Genomic DNA, 21,035 nt, shown 5'->3' with positions numbered 1-21,035 from the left:
TCACCGTCAGTAGCAGCTATGGTGAATTCATCTCCACATGAAACCCTGATCACCTGCTTACCCCCCAAGGGGCCTCCCAGCAGGTTTATTCCCAGGTGCTTCTTATAGTCCCCAACACCAAGCTGTCCACACTTGTTGGAGCCGAAGGTCAGCAGGCGGCCTCGCTCTGCAAGGAACAAGGAGGACACAGTCACAGTGAGGGCCCAGCTCTGCAAGCAGCCATGAGACAGAGCACAGGCAGCAACAGGAACGGCTCTGCTGAGCAGCCAGCCAGGCTGGAAGGGGACAGTGCTAACCAAAAGGAATGGGTTTAGCCTGGAAACACCTCCCCAGTTCCTTTACCCACTGCTTCCCTTTTCTGATGCTGGGGGCTTGGGACTCCTCACAGTTCTCTGACTGATGTGGCTTGGGCAAAGCCTAAGTTGATCACAAATGATTCCTCTGCTAGCCCAGAGCATAATACTTCCCAAAACTTTTTTTTTCTCCCCTTTAAAAAAACAGGAAGGCTGACATTGATGCTTCAGCTGGCCAGGAAACAAGACTGCTGAGAAACAGGAATCCTGAGTTCCTGGAGCAGGCATGAACCTTGTTACCAAGAGCAAAATCCCCAGTGTCAAGGGCCAGGCTGAAAGAGCAAAGTTGATGTAATGTAATTCAGCAACCAGCATTCAGTTCTTACTGCACAAGGCTCTCACCATCAATAGAAGCTGTGTGTGTCTTCCCTGGAGAAATGGTACGGATCTTGTAGAAGGACAGCTGCTTGGCCAAAGTAAGGGAAGTGGCATATGGCACCTCACAGTATGTCTGACAAAAGATGTGGGTAAGCACAGAGTGAAAAAATCACACATTCATCAGCTAAGACCTACTAAAGCAAACTCATGTCTGACCACAATATTAAACCTAAAGTTTAGGTTTAATGGACCTAAAGTCTAGGGTTTAGGACCTAAAGACAGTCCTAAAACAAGTATAATAAAAACCTGCCAGAATCCATATCACTGGATAAGTCACCAGAGCAGCTCACTGTTTTACCACCTCAGATCTGACATAAGCCCACAGGGCAGACAGAAAACTGAGGAACAAATTGCCCCTTCCCACAATCCCAATATCCATTGTCTTGACTGGAATTAAAGTACTGGCACGAAGCTAAGGAACACTTTGTCAGAGAACTTCCATTTCCCCATATACTACTGATTGCTAGGAGCTGGAGCCAAGGATCCAAACTCACATCATGGTTGATTATCCCTGCTGTGCACTGATTCAGGCCCAGCTTGTTGAACTCGTTGAGTCCACATGCCAAGACTTTGCCTGTCTGGGTAAGCAGGAAAGTTCCATCACAGCCACAGTGAACGGACACAATGTTTAAGGTCTTCGGAACATCCACCTAGGTGGAAGAAATACATCCTAAGAAAATAAAAATCCCAACACCTATTACATGGAAGCTGGCACATGGAAAACATATGAGGGTAGAGCAGTGGCACAGCTAGACTGGACATTATCAATAGCCAACATAGTTACTTTGAAGGTGTAAGAATACCATAAAGTCTGTAGCATATGGAAACTCTGGTCACAATGCAGATATTTAAGGCAGACACCAGTGACCAGCACAGGAACCTGAAATATGATGCATAGGCAACCTGGCCAGAGGGGCTCTACAAACACCAAACCCAGTTAGGTGAGTAGGACTGGGTTTGTGTCTGTGCCATGTGGGTGTGATACTGTGTGATCACAGATATTTGGCTTCCAAGGCACATCCTTATTTGCTTCTAACCCCCAGCAGGTTGGAATACTGCAGTTACCTCAGCATTGCATTTCAAGAGGGTTTTACTTTCAACTAATCTTTAACTCACTATATTACATTCAGAGACTTGCAGTAGTTGCACTGCTGTGAGTTTCCTCTACAGACCCAAGGTAAGCCATTTGGTATTTCTCACTATGATTTCTACAACATCTGGCATTTTGAGTTCCATCATGGAAATCAGAGCAATGAAGCTCTAAGCTATGATGCTGTCTGGTTTGTGAGTGGTATGACTCTGCCATGATCGCTAGGAGAGAAATGAAGCAAAATGAAGGGAAGAAGCAAAGTTAAAACCCTTGAAAATTCTGTAACGTCTCAGAAAAAACACCTGTGCCCCAGAGATAGTATTTCCAAACAGCAACTAATTTGGATTTATGCCCTTGCAGATTTTGAGAAGTAGTCACAGCCCTACCTTCTGAGGGGTGTAGTGATCTTCTTCTGAATCCAAGCCCAAGCGTCCTGCATCAATGAAAATAATGCAGTTAAAATGGCCTCCCCAAGTGTCCATATCTAAGAACTGGTATTGTCTCTCCACAGTCCCAAAATAATCTCACTACAGAACTAGAATCTCCCTCCTCCCCTACATCCGTCATCACCCCCCAACCCCACTCACAGAACCATTGGGAAGCCAAGTGGCACTTTAGAGCTTTCCAGAATAAAGTCCTAGGGCTTCAGTCTCCAGTTCCTCATTTTTACAAGGAAAAAAAGTCCCAAAGAAACAATGTTTTTTGCCCCCAGGGTATATACCAGGCAGCCCTCACCCAGGCCCTGCATTGCACACCTGCACCAGGCCACTTTCCAGTAGGCACATCCCAGTGCCTTTGAGGATCAGGGAGACTCTACCTACCATACTCTCCACAGCCCCATGTGTAGACTTCTCTGTTCCTGGTCAGCACTGCCACATGGTTATCTCCACATGAGACCTGCTCCACAGCATTGGTAAGAAAGAAATCCAGCTGCAGGGGCTCAAGCACTTCAGAGCCATAAGCCTTGTCAACGCCAATGCATCCATAATAGTCTGAGCCAAAGGCATACACCTGGCCCTCATCTGAAGGACAGAAGGGAAGCTTGGTCAGCACATGGGGCTCGTGTTAGGCTGCATATTAACTTCTTAGGACATGGTCAGAGCAACTTCTTTTCTGCAATCATCCTCTTTAGTGCAGAAGAATGTCATCAGGAGACTATGGAGTCCTTCCTTGTTCATGTTAAGATGGATCTTACATGACAACCTGTAGCTACCTCAGTGCCAAAAAATCTTTGTTTGAACCTGCCAATTTCTTTAACAGTAACCCATAAATTGATTCTGTGGCCACCTAAGTCACTCCTTCCCCAAAATGACCACCTGAGATTATCTCTGTCATATTTCTGCCTTTTCAGCACTGGAAAAATAAGCTTTTTGAGAATAATTTCCATGGGTAAAGCAGAGTCGGATTCTTCTATAATAGACAACACCACCCCTAACACATCCTTTAAAGTATGAGCAGGGTTAGAACTAGAGACAGCTACCAGATGTCAAGCATTCCAAATTAAACAGCAAATCCTAGACACACATTATTTTTCATCACTGGGTGATTCTTTCCCCACACAGTCCAAAGAGAGTTTCAAATATATCTGCATTCTTGATTTCAGGCTTCACCATCTTTAGTGTAAGCATGAATGGAGGCAACACATGCACTGGTAAAAGCAGAAACTCTGTACAGACATGTGGATTTGTGGTTAACACCCAGATTTATCACCAAAAAGGAGCACATCCTTAGCAAAATCCCATCCTCCTTGGGAGTCAATATCTTCCTCTGCGTAATAATGTCGACCTATCTCAAATGTTGAGATACAATCTATCCCAAACGCAATAATGCTGGTACTATCCTCCAAATTGAGGGATGAGTAACATACAGGGCTTTCTCCTTTGTGCACGAAGCTGCTTTGTGGATCTCATGGTGAAGACAAACACCTCCAACAGCTCAGCAAAGTGACAGGACTTGTCAATGCCTACACATCCTTAATAGTCTGAGCCAAAGGAGTTCCAGCTCTCACCTGTGATGCACACTGTGAAATCATCTCCACAGGACACCTGGCGAATGGCTTTGCCCTGAAGCTTCTCTACGTGCTTTGGCTGCCGGTAGGAAGCTCTGTCTCCATGTCCCAGCTGCCCATGCAACTTGGTGCCCCCCTGCATATTCTGCAAGACAGAAACACCTGGTGAGGTTACATTCCCAGAATCCCAGAGAAGGTGTCAATAGTTAACAGTAAACAACAGAAGCAAACAACAGAAGACTGCAAGGAGCAAGAGAAAATGTCCTGTCTGCTCTTGGGAAGAGACTGCCATCTCTACACATACAGCAGGCAATCTCAGTGGCAGCACAGACTTTCTGGCATGATGCACTAACAAGGAGGGATCCAGCCTCAGGTCAGCACCTGGTGAGGAATCCCTGCTCCTTCCTCATCTGCCAGGCTACAGAATCTGCTCCCTGCTGCAGGACTGAAATTCATCCTACAGCTTTTTGAACTACTTTTCTAAATCCTAATGGCTGCAAAGAAATGCACAACATGAAAAAAATGTCATTGATATGGCCTGACATAGCAATTATACAGGAAATTTATACAAAACAAGTAGTGTTGAAACAAAAACTATTAATAGCCAGCTGAAAGTTTTTAGTGGTTGCTCGTGGAGGAACATCCAGTAAATTACTCCAAGTTGGTCTCCTCCTATTTAGATCTCTTTCCTTTCTTACTGACTTCTAACCTGTTTTAACAGATTCTGTATAATCAATATAAAAACCCATGGAAGCCAGGAAATTACCTCCATGTCACAGACCATCTCAACCTGAGAAGATTGAATTCAATTGTTTAAAATGCATTATGTGCCGACATTTTTATTCACTTTAAACTATTCCAGAATTTCCACTCATCAGAAAAGGCAGATGTTTAGCATGAGATCCCTCTGCTTTCAGATGGAAGTTGCCTTGCAGATGACAACTGTATTACAAAAAGATCACTCATCCCACCCATTCTGATCTCGAAAAACCTCCTCGAAAATAAAAAAAACTGAGAATCACTAAGTCTCTACTGCACGTCTAAGTAGTCAGGAATGGAATGAACATCTCAGGAAGAGGTGTTTGACTCAGTGTTTGGGCCTACAAGACCACCATCTACAAACCTCAAGTGCACAGCAAGTCTCCAAGACACTTCCTGCCACAACAGAAAATGTCTCCCAGAAACATCCTTGCCTTGGGAGACTTGGGTCAGCCCCAGCTCAGATGGCCTCAGTGTCCACTGTAGTCAGAATTCTCCCTTTCCAAGCTCCCTGTCCATCTGATTCAAACAGATTCATGAACAGTCAGCAGTAGATGTGAACCCCCCTTGCCCACCCTGACCTGCTTCCTGCAGCTTGTGTCACTTACCACCCAGGTGTAAAGCTCCTTCTCCACCGTCACCACAGCGAAGTGAGTGTTACCAGCACACACCTGGCGGGCACTGCAGCCACTTTTGATGGCATCCAGCTTCTGGGGGGTGGACTTGCCACCACCCCAAACATACACCTCACTAGTCCGGGAAGTCACCACGGCAATGGGAGCCTCGTTCATGGTACTTGACCTGCACGAGACCCCCCCACAAAACACACATGCTTTCATGAGTTTGCATTCCCTGTCATCACCCATTTTCCTGCTGTTGGCTAGCAGTTTCCTCTTCACAACCATTCATGGTTTTTATTTTCAAAAATAAAATTCAAAATAAAAACCAAATTCTATTTGAGAAATAACAGACAACCAGCTATACATGTCACAGAAGCTAACTGCTTCACAGAGCAGCCTTGCTGGGAACTGTGCTGAAGCTCTGCTATATCAGGTTTTATAGAAGATATTTATTTATATGAATGTAATATTCATCATTCAGCTGTGTGAAAGGAGAGATCTACATTACAACTCAGATATGTAGGCTGCAAAGATGACATCCTCAGTAGGACAGATTAGAGCTGGATGGCACCTGCTGAGGTACAGTTCCAGCCATACAAATAAGTACGATACAAAAGACACAGTAAACACAGGACAATAAGCATGCAACTGCTGTGTCAAACTTCTAGCATTCAGGGATCTTCTAAACTACACTGTTCCATTAAGGTTGTCACAGGCTAACACTCTCAGTTCCTCTCTGGGGAGCTGTTCTCTCCATACTTCCTTTCAAACACATGTCTAAATAATTACCTTGGTCGCTTATTTGGCCCATTAAGCAGCGTGACTTTCTCTTCCATCTCCCTGCCAAGGGAGAAAAAGGATTTTAGGAAACAGCAACATTGCTCTATGCAATTTACTGACAAGCAGCACACACAGACTGTTTTCCTTTCCAAAAAACGCTGCTGCCTCTTGGAGGAAGCATGGCAGCTGTTTACCAGCTCGCAGCAATACACAGTAAGTAGGGCAGAAGTAATGCACCACACAGCTAACAAACTTCTAGAAGAGCTGAGGACAACAAACTACGTCTGCATGAAAATGCAGCCAACCAACACCCATATTCCACAAGAATAACCTTAAAAGGCTAAATATTATCAGGATTTGGGCTTTTACCAATGCCTACAGAGAGACAAAACTCAAACTCTGCTGATCGCCAAGCAAAAGAGCATTGCTATAAAGAACTAAGTCTGCTGTTCCCAAATAAACAAACGTGGAATAAAACCAGCCCAGAATTACTGTCCACCTTTCATGACAAGATAGTGTGTGCAGGCTGATGGTCAAACTAAGCTAACATGGGCCATTTTCAATGCAAGTCTCTCTCAAAGAGGGAGGCAACAAAAGGAAAAAGTGGGGGTCTCTGTATTGAATGAATATATATAATTCTCTATACTGAATGATCCATATATTTTGAATGTATATATTCAAAATGGCTTTTTTCCAATGACTGTAAGAGGATCTCTGTGACTCTTCATTCACGGAAATTTGAAGAGTAAAAAGAAGCATTCCTCAAACAGTTTCAGAATGGAATACATCAAGGTTCTCAATACAAAAGCTTCTAAGGATACAGAGACCTTTCCCATGCACCAACAGAACATCAGATCAGAAGACAAGACTGCAAAAATGCATTTTTCCCCTAAAGAAAATGAAGTACTTCAATATCTGCCTCACATCAGTCTAAATTCATTTAAGAAGGTTGCTATGAAAGCACAAACACCACCAGTCTGCACAACCCCTCCTGTGTTCCCTGTCAGCCATCCAGGTTTTCAGGCAAGACCATCTGAGGTTACCTCCTGCGTTTGCTGAGGAGGGGATGTTCAAGCAATTCATCTGCAGTGGGTCTCTTTTCTGGGTCCTGAAAGAAGGAAGCAACAAGTAATTCCCTGGGAAATACTCATCATCTACAACAAAATCTTGGGCCAGAAGACCTCATTCAAGCCCGCGTGGACTTCCTTCCTTGACTCTCTTCAGAAGGGAAAGGAATTAATTCAAACATTTAGAGTGAATAGGGATAAATACTATGGATGTGCAGGAGGGACTTGCATGCTCCAAAGGTATTAATACTATGTTTGCTTTCAATAAATTAATTCCCTACAGAAAGCCAGAGCCCTAAGAGACTGTACTGAGATGATGCTCCTACCTTCACAGCACTGCATTAAAAAATAATTGCTTCTGCCTGCCCATTAAATAATTGTGATCAGAGCAAACCCAGCACACCTCCAGAGCCTGCAGGACTGAGACAAAGCTTTCAGGGGACTGGAGAAAGCCCAGTCTTAGTGATGCCTCAAGCCTCACAAAAATTACCCTGCATCAACAGCTCACATACTGAAACAGGCATGTCATTCCCCTTCACCCAGGAATTCCATGGCTGAGACAGCTGGGAATGGGTATCTGAAAGTTAGGAAGTATTTCACCAACCTGATCAAGGCAGGAGTTCACCATCTGGATCAGCTCCCAGGAGTATACAGTGGAATCAACCTCCATGGCACGATTTCCCTGTACAATCTTCACACAAAGGTTCAAGGGATTCTAGGCAGAAACCAGTCATAATGAAAGCAAACTGGACAATGTGTCCAATGGGGAGAGATGCTATAGGCCACCACTACTTTCCTCCTCCATCTCTGATCAGGACACATCCCTCTTCTTCCCTGCCTAGCAGGTTCTCCAGAAATCCAATAACAATTCCTGCAGAAATAGCACCTCTGATAGATAGGACTTGGCAATATCCAGCTTTTCACCAAATTCTCTAACAGTGCAGGGAGATTAGGCTTCTCTTTGCATGAAATCTCCGATGTGGCACATTGCCATTAAACACAGCACAACAGCACAGCTGGGATTTGAGAGCCATCACTGGAGAAAGTCATGAAAGGGGTGGTATTATCACACCTTCTCTTTCAGGGTTACAAAATCTTACCTACAATAACTAGCAGCTTTTCCCATCATATGGCGCAAACTAGCAAATCACATGTGTCAGCCAGCAATGCTCCTCTCACCCTCCCCTATGCCAGCTTGACCAGACTTCACTTGCAATCAAGTTTTGAGAAAGAGTAACAGGATCTAATCCTATGAAATGTGAAGACCAGAACCTTTCGCTACAGAATGCTACACAGAAAATTCACAGCTAGTAATGCTAAAAGAGCAAAAAGACTACATAGTCACAAACCTCCTCCTTGTAGTGAAAAGGATACTTTGTTCACAACCATGATACAAGTTAGCACAGTTATTATTCTGCGTCTAGTAAACATGGGGCACAGACAAGGGTGGGTTTGGCAGAAGCCAGGGAGGCTGCTGCATGAAGGCAGAAGGGAAATCTGCATGAAGAGTAAGGGGAATCATGCAGACATTTTCTCTATATCTGTCACTCTCAGGCTACTGTTTTTTTTTTTAATTAGCAGATTTAAACAACAATGAAAGAAAAAAATGACCGAAGAAAGCTATGAGCTGAGTGTGAATCTTAGGACAATAAAAAATAAGGTTACTCAGTCCATATTGGTTTGAAGACTTACAGTAGCATCAAAGGTCCTCTTCAGAGTAAGCAGCTCAAATATGACACAGCCCACAGCCCAAATATCTGATTTGAAGTTGTATTTCACACCCTGGCAGAGTTCTGGGGACATGTAATATGGAGTTCCCACCAGCTAGGAAAAAAAAAACATTTAAAAATCAGAAATGATCCAGCAGCTTTCAATTCAGGAACTCTGTATCCATTCTGTTCACACAGGACAGAGCTAGACACAGCACTGGTGATACACCTCCCTAATGTGCTGGAGGGATGGGAATAATAAGCACACTTTTTCTCCTGTCAACCACAAACCTGCCTGGCCCTGAGCTTCCTCAAAGATCCTAGACACCTCTCTTCTCATGTACCTGATGTGGTACAGACTTCTCACTAAAGTAATAGTCACAAAAACACAGCAAGGACTTTCCCCTCTCTTAAATATACATCATTTAGGGGTAATCAGGGCCTTATGTACTGACCAGGCATATGGAAACCATCATAGGAGGGTGAAGAAAAAAGGATCTAGCAAAGCTTCCAAATACAGATGCCAGACCTTAGCTATGGAGCCACGCTGATCACAAGATAGTGCCAGGACAAAGGCTGCTCTGTCTCGAACAAAAAGAAGGCTTCCTTTTGGGTCAGTACATGGAAAGCTGGCTTGAATGCCACCCAAAGGGCCTTTACTTCATAAGTGGACTTTCCTGAACAATTATTTTGTGTAGAACAAACACCCCCACCACACAAAAATCCAAACCCCTGCACAAAGGCCTCCCAGGTACTGCAGAAGCAGTGGCTTGGCTCAAAGTCACAACAAGGAGACACAGAACAAACGTGATAAAAGATGTAAGAATGAAGCTTCCAGATTAATGGAGCTCACTCCTTAGAAAGAAACTAGACAGCAAAACAAAGTAAGAGAGAATTTAGAAAAAGGAGAAATATTTATAGATGACCCCTTTTCAACTCTCTCAGCAAAGCTCCAAGGAGCTTTACAAAGCCTGCCCTTCATGAGGCTCTGCAAGTACACTGGATACCTAATGGGCACATTGAGAGCGTGCCATCTCCCTCCCATTTCCTGTCACAAAGCCTGACTGCTGCAGAGCTACACAAGTCCCTGCCATGGGAAGGTTCAGGAGCCCTGAGATTCTGAGTATCACATAGAGAACTGGGACATTGCCCATAAACCTTTTTTAAACAAAGGATAATGTAAGCTTTCTGTAAGACAGATGTACTTTCTCTATCTTCTTTGGTAAATGGTAGAAAATGATAAATTAAGAAATCAGTGTTTAGTAAGAAAGATGTGAACATTCTACAAAATCACAAATTGACTGCTACAATTACAAATACTGATAATAACATGTTTTGCGCTCATTTCCCAAAAAATTACTTCCAGTCTGCACTGGTCATTGGGTTACAAATTGAGCAAGTAGACCAGAGCATAGCCAGCATATAAAAATCAAAATATAGTTGAAGGTGTGTAGTTCAAAACTTTTCATATGTGAAAAAGGAAAAAACAATGTTTGCAGGTCTAGTGGGTATAGATGAATACAGACAACACAGGCAAAAACAAACCTGGAAATTCACAGCACAGACTGAACTGCCTCCGAAAGTCAGAAGGCCATGAAAAGTGTGACAAAACAAAAGTGGCTCTACGGCAGCCCAGCCTAGTGAAGGCTTTATGCAGCAGCCTTGAGTTCCTTACAGTGGAACTACACAATAGTGCTCATGATCTGGAAGGGTACTGGCAAGTATTTAACTACACATCCTAACAGAACACCAATGCCTGGCCTTAAATTGAATGATACAGGCTGGTAAGAGGAAGTGTGAGCTGGCTTGTGTCCCAAACTATAATAAAGGCTTTAGCAGACAGGAACCTCAGACAATGTCTCCCTTTCCAAGCCTAACATTCACCACAGAAATTAATGGAGATGAGAAATCCAAGCTGAACCTTGTAGGTGCCTGCAATACAGTTTATCCTGTGTCATAACTGGCTGCAAAAATGCTTTCTGGCAGGGTCTGGAGCAAGGCCAAGCTTGACAGCCTTCTGGTAGAATTAATCTCTCCTACAAAGCTTTGTCCCCCTTCAGGAACATTACCAATAAGCCATACATCTGGTTACCACAAGAAACACAAGTGCCTTTCTTACTTCTTCACACTCCGGTTCAGAGCCTGAATATTAAAGAGATTTGAGACATGCCTGTGGCACAGTGCAATGTCAGGCACACACATCCAAGCTATCTCAGATCCACCTGAGGCAAAATTTACCTGCTAGCACAGCAGCATGACAAAATCAGTGTAATTTGTTAAGCTGGCCTTAACTAGCCCAGAGGAAGAGAGTTGCTCTGATGTGCCTATAGTGCTGTCTCTGTCCTTCAGCTAGCACTGCCTTCCTATTACACAGACTCACCTTTAGAAGTACCATGCCTAGGGGAAAGAAGAGCAGTGCTCTCTAGCATGGCTACACCAGCTCTGGTACAATTCTATTCCCATAGTGGCACCTATCTTTACTCTGCTGCTGCTTTCCAGAGAGACAGACCTCTGAAAGGTTACCTGGGAGCAAGGATAACTGCAGGCTGCAACACATCAGCAAATATGGCAAAGTTAGTGAGACAAAGTTAGGAAGTAAAGTTGTAGTGAGGTGGGTGTCAGTCTCCAAGTAAGTGACAGGACAAGAAGAAATGGCCCCAGGTTGCACCAGAGGAGGTTTACATAAAATACTAGCAAAAATTTCTTCACTGAAAGGGTCAGGCATTGGAACAAGATGCCCAAAAAAGTAGTTGAGTCACCATCTCTGGAAGTGCTCAAAAAAACCTGTGGATGCAGCAATTGGGGACATGGTTTAGTGATGAACACAGCAGTGCTGGGTTAACAGTTGGACTAAATGATCTTAGTGGTCTTCTCCAGCCTTAATTCTATGATACCATAACACTGAGGGAAATTGATGGGTGAGGGAACGGAAAGCAACAGAAAACAAGCAGCAAGAATGTACAGCATCCCTGGTTTTCTGCAAGGCATACAGAGATGAAAGAAAAACACAACTCCGTTTGCACACAAAGATGGCAGATACTCACAGTCTCAGCCATAGAGTACTCAGAGTTCAGCTTCTTTGCCAACCCATAGTCTCCCAATTTAATCAGGTTTGCCTTGGTTAGAAAGATATTTAATGTCTTTATGTCTCTGAAACAAGAAAAAGAAATTCAAACACTCAAATACGCTTACAGATTTCACAGTTTTCCACAGATTACTATATTTTCCCCCCAAAATGAGCTACTTGCTACTCTGCCAGCACTCCGTCACACATACATACACAGAGTTCTCCAAAGGCAATTCTGCCCCAAGTACCAGCGCAGTAACTGCAGTTGTCCATGTTTTATCACATTCCCACACAAACACAACACAGTTGCAAAAGCTCAGGCTCAGACACCTATGTAAAGGCCACAGATCAAAGATAGTTCTTTCCCCCCTCTCAGTTTCTTCTCCTATGAAGGTCATTGAGCAGGTCTTATTTTTGCTACTTTTATAAATAGACCCAAGCCAGGAAACGCTGAGCTCACTAAAAACATAAGTGCAAGCATGAATATGTATGTATGCAAATATAAACACATACACGGAGGGTGTGAAACAGATGCCACTCTAGAACGTAAGCATAATGTCCTTACTCCTCAAGAACTCTTTATAACATGACATAGGCTTCTAGCCCATGAGTTGGCTGCGCTGACTGAGAAGGCTTTAGTCTATGTTTGAAGGGGGAAGGAGATCAGAGCAGGCTGGTTAGACAGGAGCCTGTGGGCTGCATGCCAGTGTTGGGGGGTGAAATCCATAGTCCAGGTGAAGTACACCTGCACCAACACACACAGTGTGAGTAACAAACAGGAGGTCCTGGAAGCCACTGTGCAGCAGGGAAGTGTAGGGGGATAGAATATAAGGTAGTATAGAATGTAATCTTACCCCCTAAAGAGTTACAGCTGGGTCAATTATTAGAAATTGAGAGCAGGCGTGATTTTAACAGGCCGCAGCTGTAGCCAATAAGAAGAGTGATATAAAAGAGTAGATTGGCTGGTTGAAGGGAACTGGAGTTGGTTAGCTACTGTGAGGATGAGGAAGAGTCAGTGCCTAGAGGAGCTGCCTACATGAAACATCAAGGAGGTACGAAACTCTACCAATATGGAAGCCTTGCAATATAATGACGACAGGGAAGTTGTAACGTAGCTGCCATCATGGAAATGTGGTGGGGAGACTCACCCACTAGAATGCTGCAGTGCAGCTCTTCATAAGGGACAGGCTGCAAGGACAGGCGGTGGGGTGGCTCTGAACACTGGGGAGCGTTTCAACTGTACAGAGCCCAGGATCAGGGACAATATGGCTTGGTGCCTGTGGGTGAGAATCAGGGGGAGGATCACCCAACCAGGATGAAGAGCCAGATGAGATCCCACAAGCAGCTGGCTGATGTTTTCTGATGACCAGTTTTTGTGGGAGATTTTCCCTGCTGTATGTCTGCTGGAAACTCAGCACAGCAGAAAGGAGGCAGTCTAGGAGGTTTCTGGAGGATGGATGCAGAGATAACTTCCTGACACAACTGGTTAGAAAGCCTACTGGGGCAGTGCCTGCTGTTTCTGAACTGAGAAGGGCTGGTGGGACATGTGATGGCTGGAGGCTGTCTTAGGTAGTGACCACAAAATGAGTTTTCAATTCTTGGTGAAGTAAGGAAGAGGGTCAACAAAACCTCTACACCTTGGAGTTCTGGAGCGCAAACTTTGGTCTTTTCAGCATATTGATTCAGACAGACCCTTGGGAAACTGCTCTTAAAAACAAAGGGGTCTAGGAAGGCTGGACATACTTTAGGAAGGAAATTTTAGAGATGCAGGAGCAGGCTGTTGGAGAAGCTGGCAGCCCATGGCTTGTGTAAGTGCACTCTTTGCTGGGTTAAAAACTGCCTGGGTGGCCAGGCACAGAGCGTGGTGGTGATGGGTGCCACATCCAGTTGTCAGTCAGTAACCAGTGGGGTTCCCCAGGGCATAGTGTTAGGGCCAGTCCTGTTTAATATCTTTATCAATACTTTGGATGAGAGGATTGAGTGCACCCTCAGCCAGTTTGCAGATGGTACCAAGCTGGGCAGGAGTGCAGATGGGTTGGATGGTAGGGTAGGCTCTGGAGTGGGATCTAGACAGGCTAGATCAATGGGCTGAGGCCAGTTATAGAGGTTCAGTAAGGTGAAATGTCAGGTGCTGCACTTGGGCCACAACAACCCCTGCAGTGCTACAGGCTGGGGGCAGAATGGCTAGAAAGCTGCCCAGCAGAAAAGAACCTGGGGATGCTGGTCAACAGCAGCTGAACATGAGCCAATGTGTGCCCAGGTCACCAAGAAGGCCAGAGGCATCCTGGCCAGCATCAGAAGCGTGTCCAGCAGGACCAGGGCAGGGATTGTTCCCCTATACTCAGCATTGGTGAGGCCACACTTCAAGTCCAGTTCTGGGCCCCTCGCTGCATGAAAGACATTGAGGGGCTGGAGCGTGTCCAGAGAAGGGCAACACAGCTGATGAAGGGTCTGGAGCACAAGTCTGGTTAGAAGCAACTGAGGGAGCTGGGGGTCTTTAGCCTGGAGAAAAGGAGGCTCAGGGGAGACCTTTCCACTCTCTACCACTGCCTGAAAGGAGGCTGCAGCAAGATGGGGGTCAGTCTCTTTTCCAAGTAACTGGTGACAGTTGTCACAAGAGGAAATTGCCTCAGGACACAGCGGGAGAGGTTCAGGTTGGCTATCAGAAGAATTTCTTCACTGAAAGGGTTGTTAAGTATTGAATGGGCTGTCCAGGGAAGTGGTAGAACCACCATCTCTAGAAGTGTTCAAGAAACAACTAGACATGGCACTCAGTGCTATGGTTTAGTTGACACGGTGGTGTTCAGTTGGATTCTTGAGATCTTGGAGGTCTTTTTCAACCTTAATGATACCATGATTCTATGTACTATGCCCAAGAGATCGAAAGGCTGATGGCCACAGAAACGCTGAACTCCAAAACTGATAGAAAACACTCTCTCTCAGACAGAATAATCTGTGTGTAGTTTCACAGATCAACACAAAAGGCTGGAAATAGAGAGGAAGCCCTGGCAGCATGATATGCTTTTCATGGCCAACATTTCTTGACACCCACTTTTCCTAATGTACCATCAACAACTTCCCAGGGTAGGTCAGGAAAACCTCAAGTAAAGCAGCACTTTGCATTCATCCACCTGGGGCATTGCAAAGCCCTGGGTCACTCTGACAATGTCTGCAGCAGAAGGAAATCACTGCAAACATTTAAATAGTTGTTCAGTTTGTTATTATGGAAGGATTTGGGGCCACACATGTTCAGAGGAGTAAGCAGGAAATCACTGCAAAGCAGGACAGGCATGGCATCTGCTTCAGGCCAAAAGCTTAGGCACTATTTGCTGAGTGTAGGCTACCAATCCCTCATTAGCAAGGCTTGCCAATTACTAAAGATTCAGAAAGGCAGCAGCCAGGATGCTCTCCTACAGAAAATGTCCTCACACAGCTATGCCCTTAAGTTAGTGCAGCACATGATCCAACTGTGCTGGAAGTGGCTGTCTACATGTGCAGTACTCCCCAGAACATCATGGCTTCCTTGAAACACACATAGGATGTGACACTTACTGCTCCCAAACAGAAAAGGGCAACAGAAATAGTTAATTAGCTACATTTTAAAATCTCAAAATAACTGTCAAAATTACCACTACAAGCTAACAGACTGTACTAGCTCCTTAAGTAACAGGCCACAGAAATAAGACTCAGACAAATGCAAGACAAATCTTCCCATGGGTTATATCAGAGCAATGGACGGATGCAGTCTTCATCACCATTAGCCTCCAGGAATTACAGAATTATGTATACATTGGCTTGCAGCTATTAACTCTGGAACAGGTCAGAAGTACCTTTGGCCTGTGGTAAATGCTCTTCCTACCCACTTTAACAAACATCATTTATGTGCTATCGCAATAAAGGGCAAATTTACTTCCTTCCTGTGCAGATAAACTCTGTTCACACAGCTGCAGTTCCAATTTCAAATACAAGATTTCCTGCGCATTTATCACAAGATGGTTTCTAGCCCAATAAAAAAGGTGTTCTTAACATCTAGGAGATCCTATTACACTGGAGAGAAGCTCGGTGCTTGCTTCAAACAAAAGAGCAAAGAAGTTCTTCACTGACCCCCATGAACTCCACTGGTTACCTCAGCTTTCAGCATGCCACACTTACCTGTGAAGAATTCCAGCTCGATGAATGCAGCTCACAGCTGATGCAATTTGAAAGAGATACCAAACCACCATCTGCACAGGGAGGAATATAAGCATAATGTGAGACTCGAAAAAAATTTAAAAAACACAAAACCCTACACATCCCTGTCACACTGAGGCACAGCAAGATGGCCTGGCCATACCATTTAGATGCCCTTTCAGGAGTATGAAAATTTTAGAATTTCCTGGTTTGGAAATCTCTAAAACAGATATTTCCATAGGTAGATTGTTCTACTTCCATTCATAGTGTCTGTCCTGACAAGCATTACAGACCCAATAAGTGAAAAAACTTCACAATGACAACTAATGACCACTTGGGAAACATCTACAGTTGTGCTCTCCAAAATATGAACTGGGACCATTAAATACTCTCCATGAGCCAGAAAGCCTTAGAAGTCACTATATAAGACAAGTAAGTGTAATCTAAAACTAATCAGCTTGGCATGCAGTGAAAGCAGATGGCAAAAAGTAAGTTTTAAATAAAATAAAGACAGAAAATGAGAAGAGTAAGATAGATGCAACGAAATTACTTGGAAAAAACACGTACAAAATTATTAAGAAGGGACAGAAACAGGGGCCACTAGGAAGAAACACAGAAAGAAGTTTAGAAGTTAAATGTTTGCCAAGATGATAAGGTGAAGAAAACCAGCTTTCTTTCATTATTCCTCCCTTGGAACTATATACTGTTTATAGACAGTTTAAAAGGAAAATAAGTTTCAGATAGTCCATAAATGCTTGCAATATTGAACGAGGAGGATACCAGCCCCCAGATAAACACAGAAATTCCCCACCATCATAATGAAAAAAAAATTAGAAGTAGAAATACTCAAATAACCCTACAGATCCCCAGAACATTAGGCTAGCCCCACTGCTCCCTCAAACCACTCCAAATTACCTCTTCTTCAAATAACTTGTCTTTCTGTCGCAGAATCTTATCGTAGAGGTTCCCTCCTGTAATTATAAGTGAGTGAGAAAGACAGAGATGTTCATCTTAGTTAATGGCAGCAGTTACTCTGCTCAAGTGCTGCTGGGAATACTCAATCTCCCTAAGAGACTGATCAATCACTACAGCTCTCTCACAGCATTCTTCACTTCTTCCATCTAAGAACTTCAGTGGTGTATTTAAGCCTAAGCAGAGACAATTCTCTAACACCACGCTTTAATACTCTCTGAAAAACAAACCAGTAAGCTCAGCCAGCAGTCCCTACTTTTTTATTTATCTTTTAAAGTGTTTCTTGGGGTATGTAAACATGTATTAGCTGTACACCAAATCACATGAGATTGTCCTGTTCAGCATTATATAAACAAATAATACATTAAAAAAGAGAAAGAAAACAATTTTTAAGTCAGAGTAGTCCCTGAAAGCACAATATACAGTCTTTCCTTACCTGCTCCCTCTGGACTGGCCTCTCCTTTATCTGCCCTGCCAAATACACTGGTGTAGAATTCACAAAGCACTGACAACAGCTGTACCACTAACAGAAGCCTGAAATCAACAGAAATCTTTGGTGCACCCCATGACTTCAAGAGAGCAGACTGAAAATCAAGGAGAACTAAAAGAAATGATGCTGAGGGCTGCAGGTATTTAAACTCCCTGTCAGATCAGCACCCAAACAGTAAATTCCAAAACTCTTATCACCTCCTGTTGTTATTCCAATTCCCAATTATCATATATTATATATATTTATTCTCATTCAGCCTTGCTGTAACTTCTCAGCATTTCCTTTTTCTGCCTTACATTCACATTTACAAATTAGCTACAAGCCACTCTTCACATTCACAATTTAACCAAAGTATTCACTTCTGCCTCTTCTTACGAATGTCTTTTCTAACCATTCAAACTTTGAAGGTTTTTAGTCAATTGTGCTCTTCACCTCTCTTCTTTTCCCATCTTTTTTGCAGCTTTTTTGAAACAAAGAACAGCATGATAAGTACTATATTGCCAAAATCCTACCCAAGGAGACAAGTTAGCTCTTGACTCATACAAGCAATATCTCTATGCACACATACAAAAACCAAATTAATTTTTTTTTTTTTCATCTACTCACATCTAACCTTCCAACATAGGTTATTCTCTTTTCAATTACTGTATTTTATAGGATATTTCTTCCCAAATGTATTTAATTTGTATTCACTGATGTTATCCCATGTTAAATCCAAGTCTTACAGTACCATGGAACTGAAGGCAAATAAATCAGTAACTTGGCTTCTTCCTCTATAAAATAGGGACAACATTTACTGAAGTTTGAAATTCTTTTCTAGATCTTCAGAAGAGACAAGCCAATTAAACAGTAAAACCTTTGGATTCTGAGAAGTGTCTGACAGTGACGAGTCCAGCTTTACTTTAAATATTACTCACAAATTATCTTGGGCTTGTACACTGTAAAAAAAAAAAAGCCAAAGAAACAACTATTTATGCATTGGCACAACCACTACATGGAACTCCGAAGAAGATTTCCTCTTTCTCATGTTCCTTGTTCTCTACCATTCAGACACATTCAGGCAACACCAGCTATACACTCATCTCTTGGTTATTATCCCAAAGCCAACAGAGGCATTTACAAATGTACACAGACATCAAGACTACACAGCTTTTATCTATGCCCTCCAACAAATTTATCATGGCCTCAAGCATGCAGTCTTTTCAGAGCAAGTAAGTAATTGACACCGAGAGAGAACCCCTAAAATAAAAGGTGCCTCAAAGAGCTAACATTCCCCTACCCTTGCACTGGACTCCATCCTCCATAAGAACAAAAAGCAAAGAAGAAAAACCAGCTTTGGCCAAGCTGCCAACCAGGGTGTCTGCCACCCTTCTAAAAAACCTTGCACAAATGTGTTGTGCTCTCCAACCCGTTCCGGTGAAAGCAATCTGTTGTATAAGGTGATCACAACACAACTATACCCTTTTCCAGCAAAAAATGTTTCTACCAATGAGCCAAGGCTTAACACAAGCCCTATACAAACACCAGATACTTTGCCTGGGGAGCTGTCCCACTCACCCAAACAGGAGCCACACTGCAGTTCTAGGCAAGTATCCTGTTCCAGCAGTGTAAACTGTCTATGGGCTCCCTTCCTGCCATCTAAGAGCAGCTGCTGGTCACAGCCTCACTGCAAATCCTGCTATCACTCCATCCGAGGACTAGGTAGCTAGGACTGCCTTCCCTGCCAACTCCAAACACCACCATCTGAGCTACTCTTGGACAGAATTTTAAAACTTTCTCCACCACCAGAAGGACCAGGCTTGTTGTTTGGGGTTTTTTAATAGTAAATGTAAAAGATGAAAGCAGAAAGCAGGAAAAAGTCCCGGCTGCAGTATACCATGACATTTTTAAGCTCTGATTTGTAATTGCCAAATTATAAACCTATTTAAGTGACAGTACTGAAAAACAGCCCCACTCTGCACTGGTAGAGATGCCCAGAAAGTCTCCCGGTCTTCTCCCACTGCTCTCCTAAAAGAACACAGCAAGGTGCACTGAAAGTGTTTATCACCAATAATCCACTCCTTTCAGCGCACCAGCCATTCAGAAAACTCAAGAAATCATCAACTGCATAGACTGCCTCCACTAACTACTGTGCTTTTTTTTTTAGCACCTGAGACACAAATCAGAAGGGTTCTCAGTCTCCTTCAGGAGCTATGCAGCAGAATTCACCGCCACTCCTTTGCTCTCCAGACCCCAGAAACACTTGCTGCAGGTTCTGCAGGAGGGTGACCCAGACACATGGCAGCTGCCTGTTCATAGATGGGAGTAGGGATCTCACCATTACAGTACTCCAGCTCAATCAGAAGCGTGGTGTTATCCATGAAGTGATTGTAGTATGCGATGATGTTCTCATGCTGCAACAGGGCCAGGATAACGATTTCGTTCAGAGCATCACGACGCTGCTTTTCTGACAGCCGGGTCAGGTCCACCTCTTTCCACACTACAAGCGAGTCATCCTGAAACACAAAAACATCTTTCAATTAAAAACACACTCTTATGAAGAGAACAGTATGTGCCTTTATAGCAGGAAATTAAAATACCAGGAAAAGTAGAAGACCTTCCTGTCTCTTACATATTTCAGAAAAATATTCCTCACAACTTAAGTTTTGAGGTTTGCAGTTTGTCATTAGAAATAGTCATGGCCTGAAGCCATCTTGCTAGCTGGCCAACACTCACTCTGGGGAAAAAAACCAAAACCAAAACACCAAACCAAGGGAAAGACACAGGGTTTGTTTTCTTTCAATAAAGACTAAACTTAGTCCTGTTCAGTAAAGGAACATTGTATTTTTAGTGCTGTAACTGTAGGATATTGTACAAGAGCATAAGTTGTTACAAATATTCTAAGGAAAAAGCCTAAAGGAAAAAAAAACCAAACCAAAACAAAAAAACCCTCCAAAACAAGCCAGTAAGGAAACCAGAATGAATTTAGATTTAGTTTGCCCTTGTTAGGCCCACACACGTTGTCAGCCATGCCACAAGTGATCTCTCAAGTGAACAGTGTTCACTTATACCTGGGCAAGCCATGGCACCTCAACGTGGCCAGAAAAAAACTGAAGAACTTTCCTTTGGAACTAAATCAAACATTTTTCCTTGACAGCCACTAAAACCACAACTACAATTGAACTGGATGGTATTAAACGAGTTGGGAGCAACGGGAGGACTGACTTCTCATCCAGTCTCCCCTGATTACACCAAAATGCTGAGCATGTGAGAGTTACCTGTATGAGATGACCCCATGTCCTCTGTAACTGGAACAAAACACAGAAAAATGAGTAGTCTACTAGCGTGGGAAGAACCTCCACATCTCCCTGCCAAACTGCAGGGGACCCAGAGACTGGCAGTGCCCAAACGCTACAAAACCCAGACCCCGCACCCCCGGACACTGAGGGCTGAAGCGGTCACTTCGTATCCGGGCTGTTCCCAGAGCGGTGCAGGGGGATGTCACCCTGGGGGCTGTCAGTGCCACCCTGGGGGCTGTCAGTGCCACTCTGGGGGCTGTCGGTCACCCCAGGGGCCGAGCCCTGCTGCGGCTC

The 21,035-nt window shown here is 43.8% G+C and overlaps 1 protein-coding gene across 2 annotated transcripts in view; it reads right to left on the bottom strand.

The window, feature by feature from the left end:
* Window positions 1-20,740, bottom strand: part of NEK9 (NIMA related kinase 9) — a 30,283-nt gene extending 9,543 nt beyond the window's left edge. Inside the window, exons 1-16 of one of the 2 annotated variants that reach the window (XM_031064330.1) lie at window positions 20,721-20,740; window positions 19,781-19,958; window positions 16,917-16,972; window positions 15,984-16,054; window positions 11,809-11,914; window positions 8,748-8,879; window positions 7,660-7,770; window positions 7,032-7,096; window positions 5,998-6,048; window positions 5,197-5,389; window positions 3,830-3,974; window positions 2,643-2,843; window positions 2,208-2,254; window positions 1,226-1,381; window positions 696-804; window positions 5-166 (exon numbers count right to left, since the gene is read on the bottom strand). In XM_031064330.1, the coding sequence (XP_030920190.1) occupies window positions 5-166; window positions 696-804; window positions 1,226-1,381; window positions 2,208-2,254; window positions 2,643-2,843; window positions 3,830-3,974; window positions 5,197-5,389; window positions 5,998-6,048; window positions 7,032-7,096; window positions 7,660-7,770; window positions 8,748-8,879; window positions 11,809-11,914; window positions 15,984-16,054; window positions 16,917-16,972; window positions 19,781-19,823 (1,648 nt within the window). In that variant the 5' untranslated portion in view covers window positions 19,824-19,958; window positions 20,721-20,740. Of the gene's footprint in view, window positions 1-4; window positions 167-695; window positions 805-1,225; window positions 1,382-2,207; window positions 2,255-2,642; window positions 2,844-3,829; window positions 3,975-5,196; window positions 5,390-5,997; window positions 6,049-7,031; window positions 7,097-7,659; window positions 7,771-8,747; window positions 8,880-11,808; window positions 11,915-15,983; window positions 16,055-16,916; window positions 16,973-19,780; window positions 19,959-20,720 lie in introns of those variants that run through there. The other variant, XR_004082637.1, reaches the window with a different exon arrangement.
* Window positions 20,741-21,035: the final 295 nt, after the last annotated feature.

The sequence above is a fragment of the Geospiza fortis genome, unplaced genomic scaffold (genome assembly GCF_000277835.1).
Source record: "Geospiza fortis unplaced genomic scaffold, GeoFor_1.0 scaffold54, whole genome shotgun sequence".
In the NCBI taxonomy this organism is placed as follows: Eukaryota; Metazoa; Chordata; class Aves; order Passeriformes; family Thraupidae; genus Geospiza; species Geospiza fortis.
Note: the sequence above shows the minus strand (reverse complement) of the source record. Positions and strands in the feature narration are given on the sequence as shown.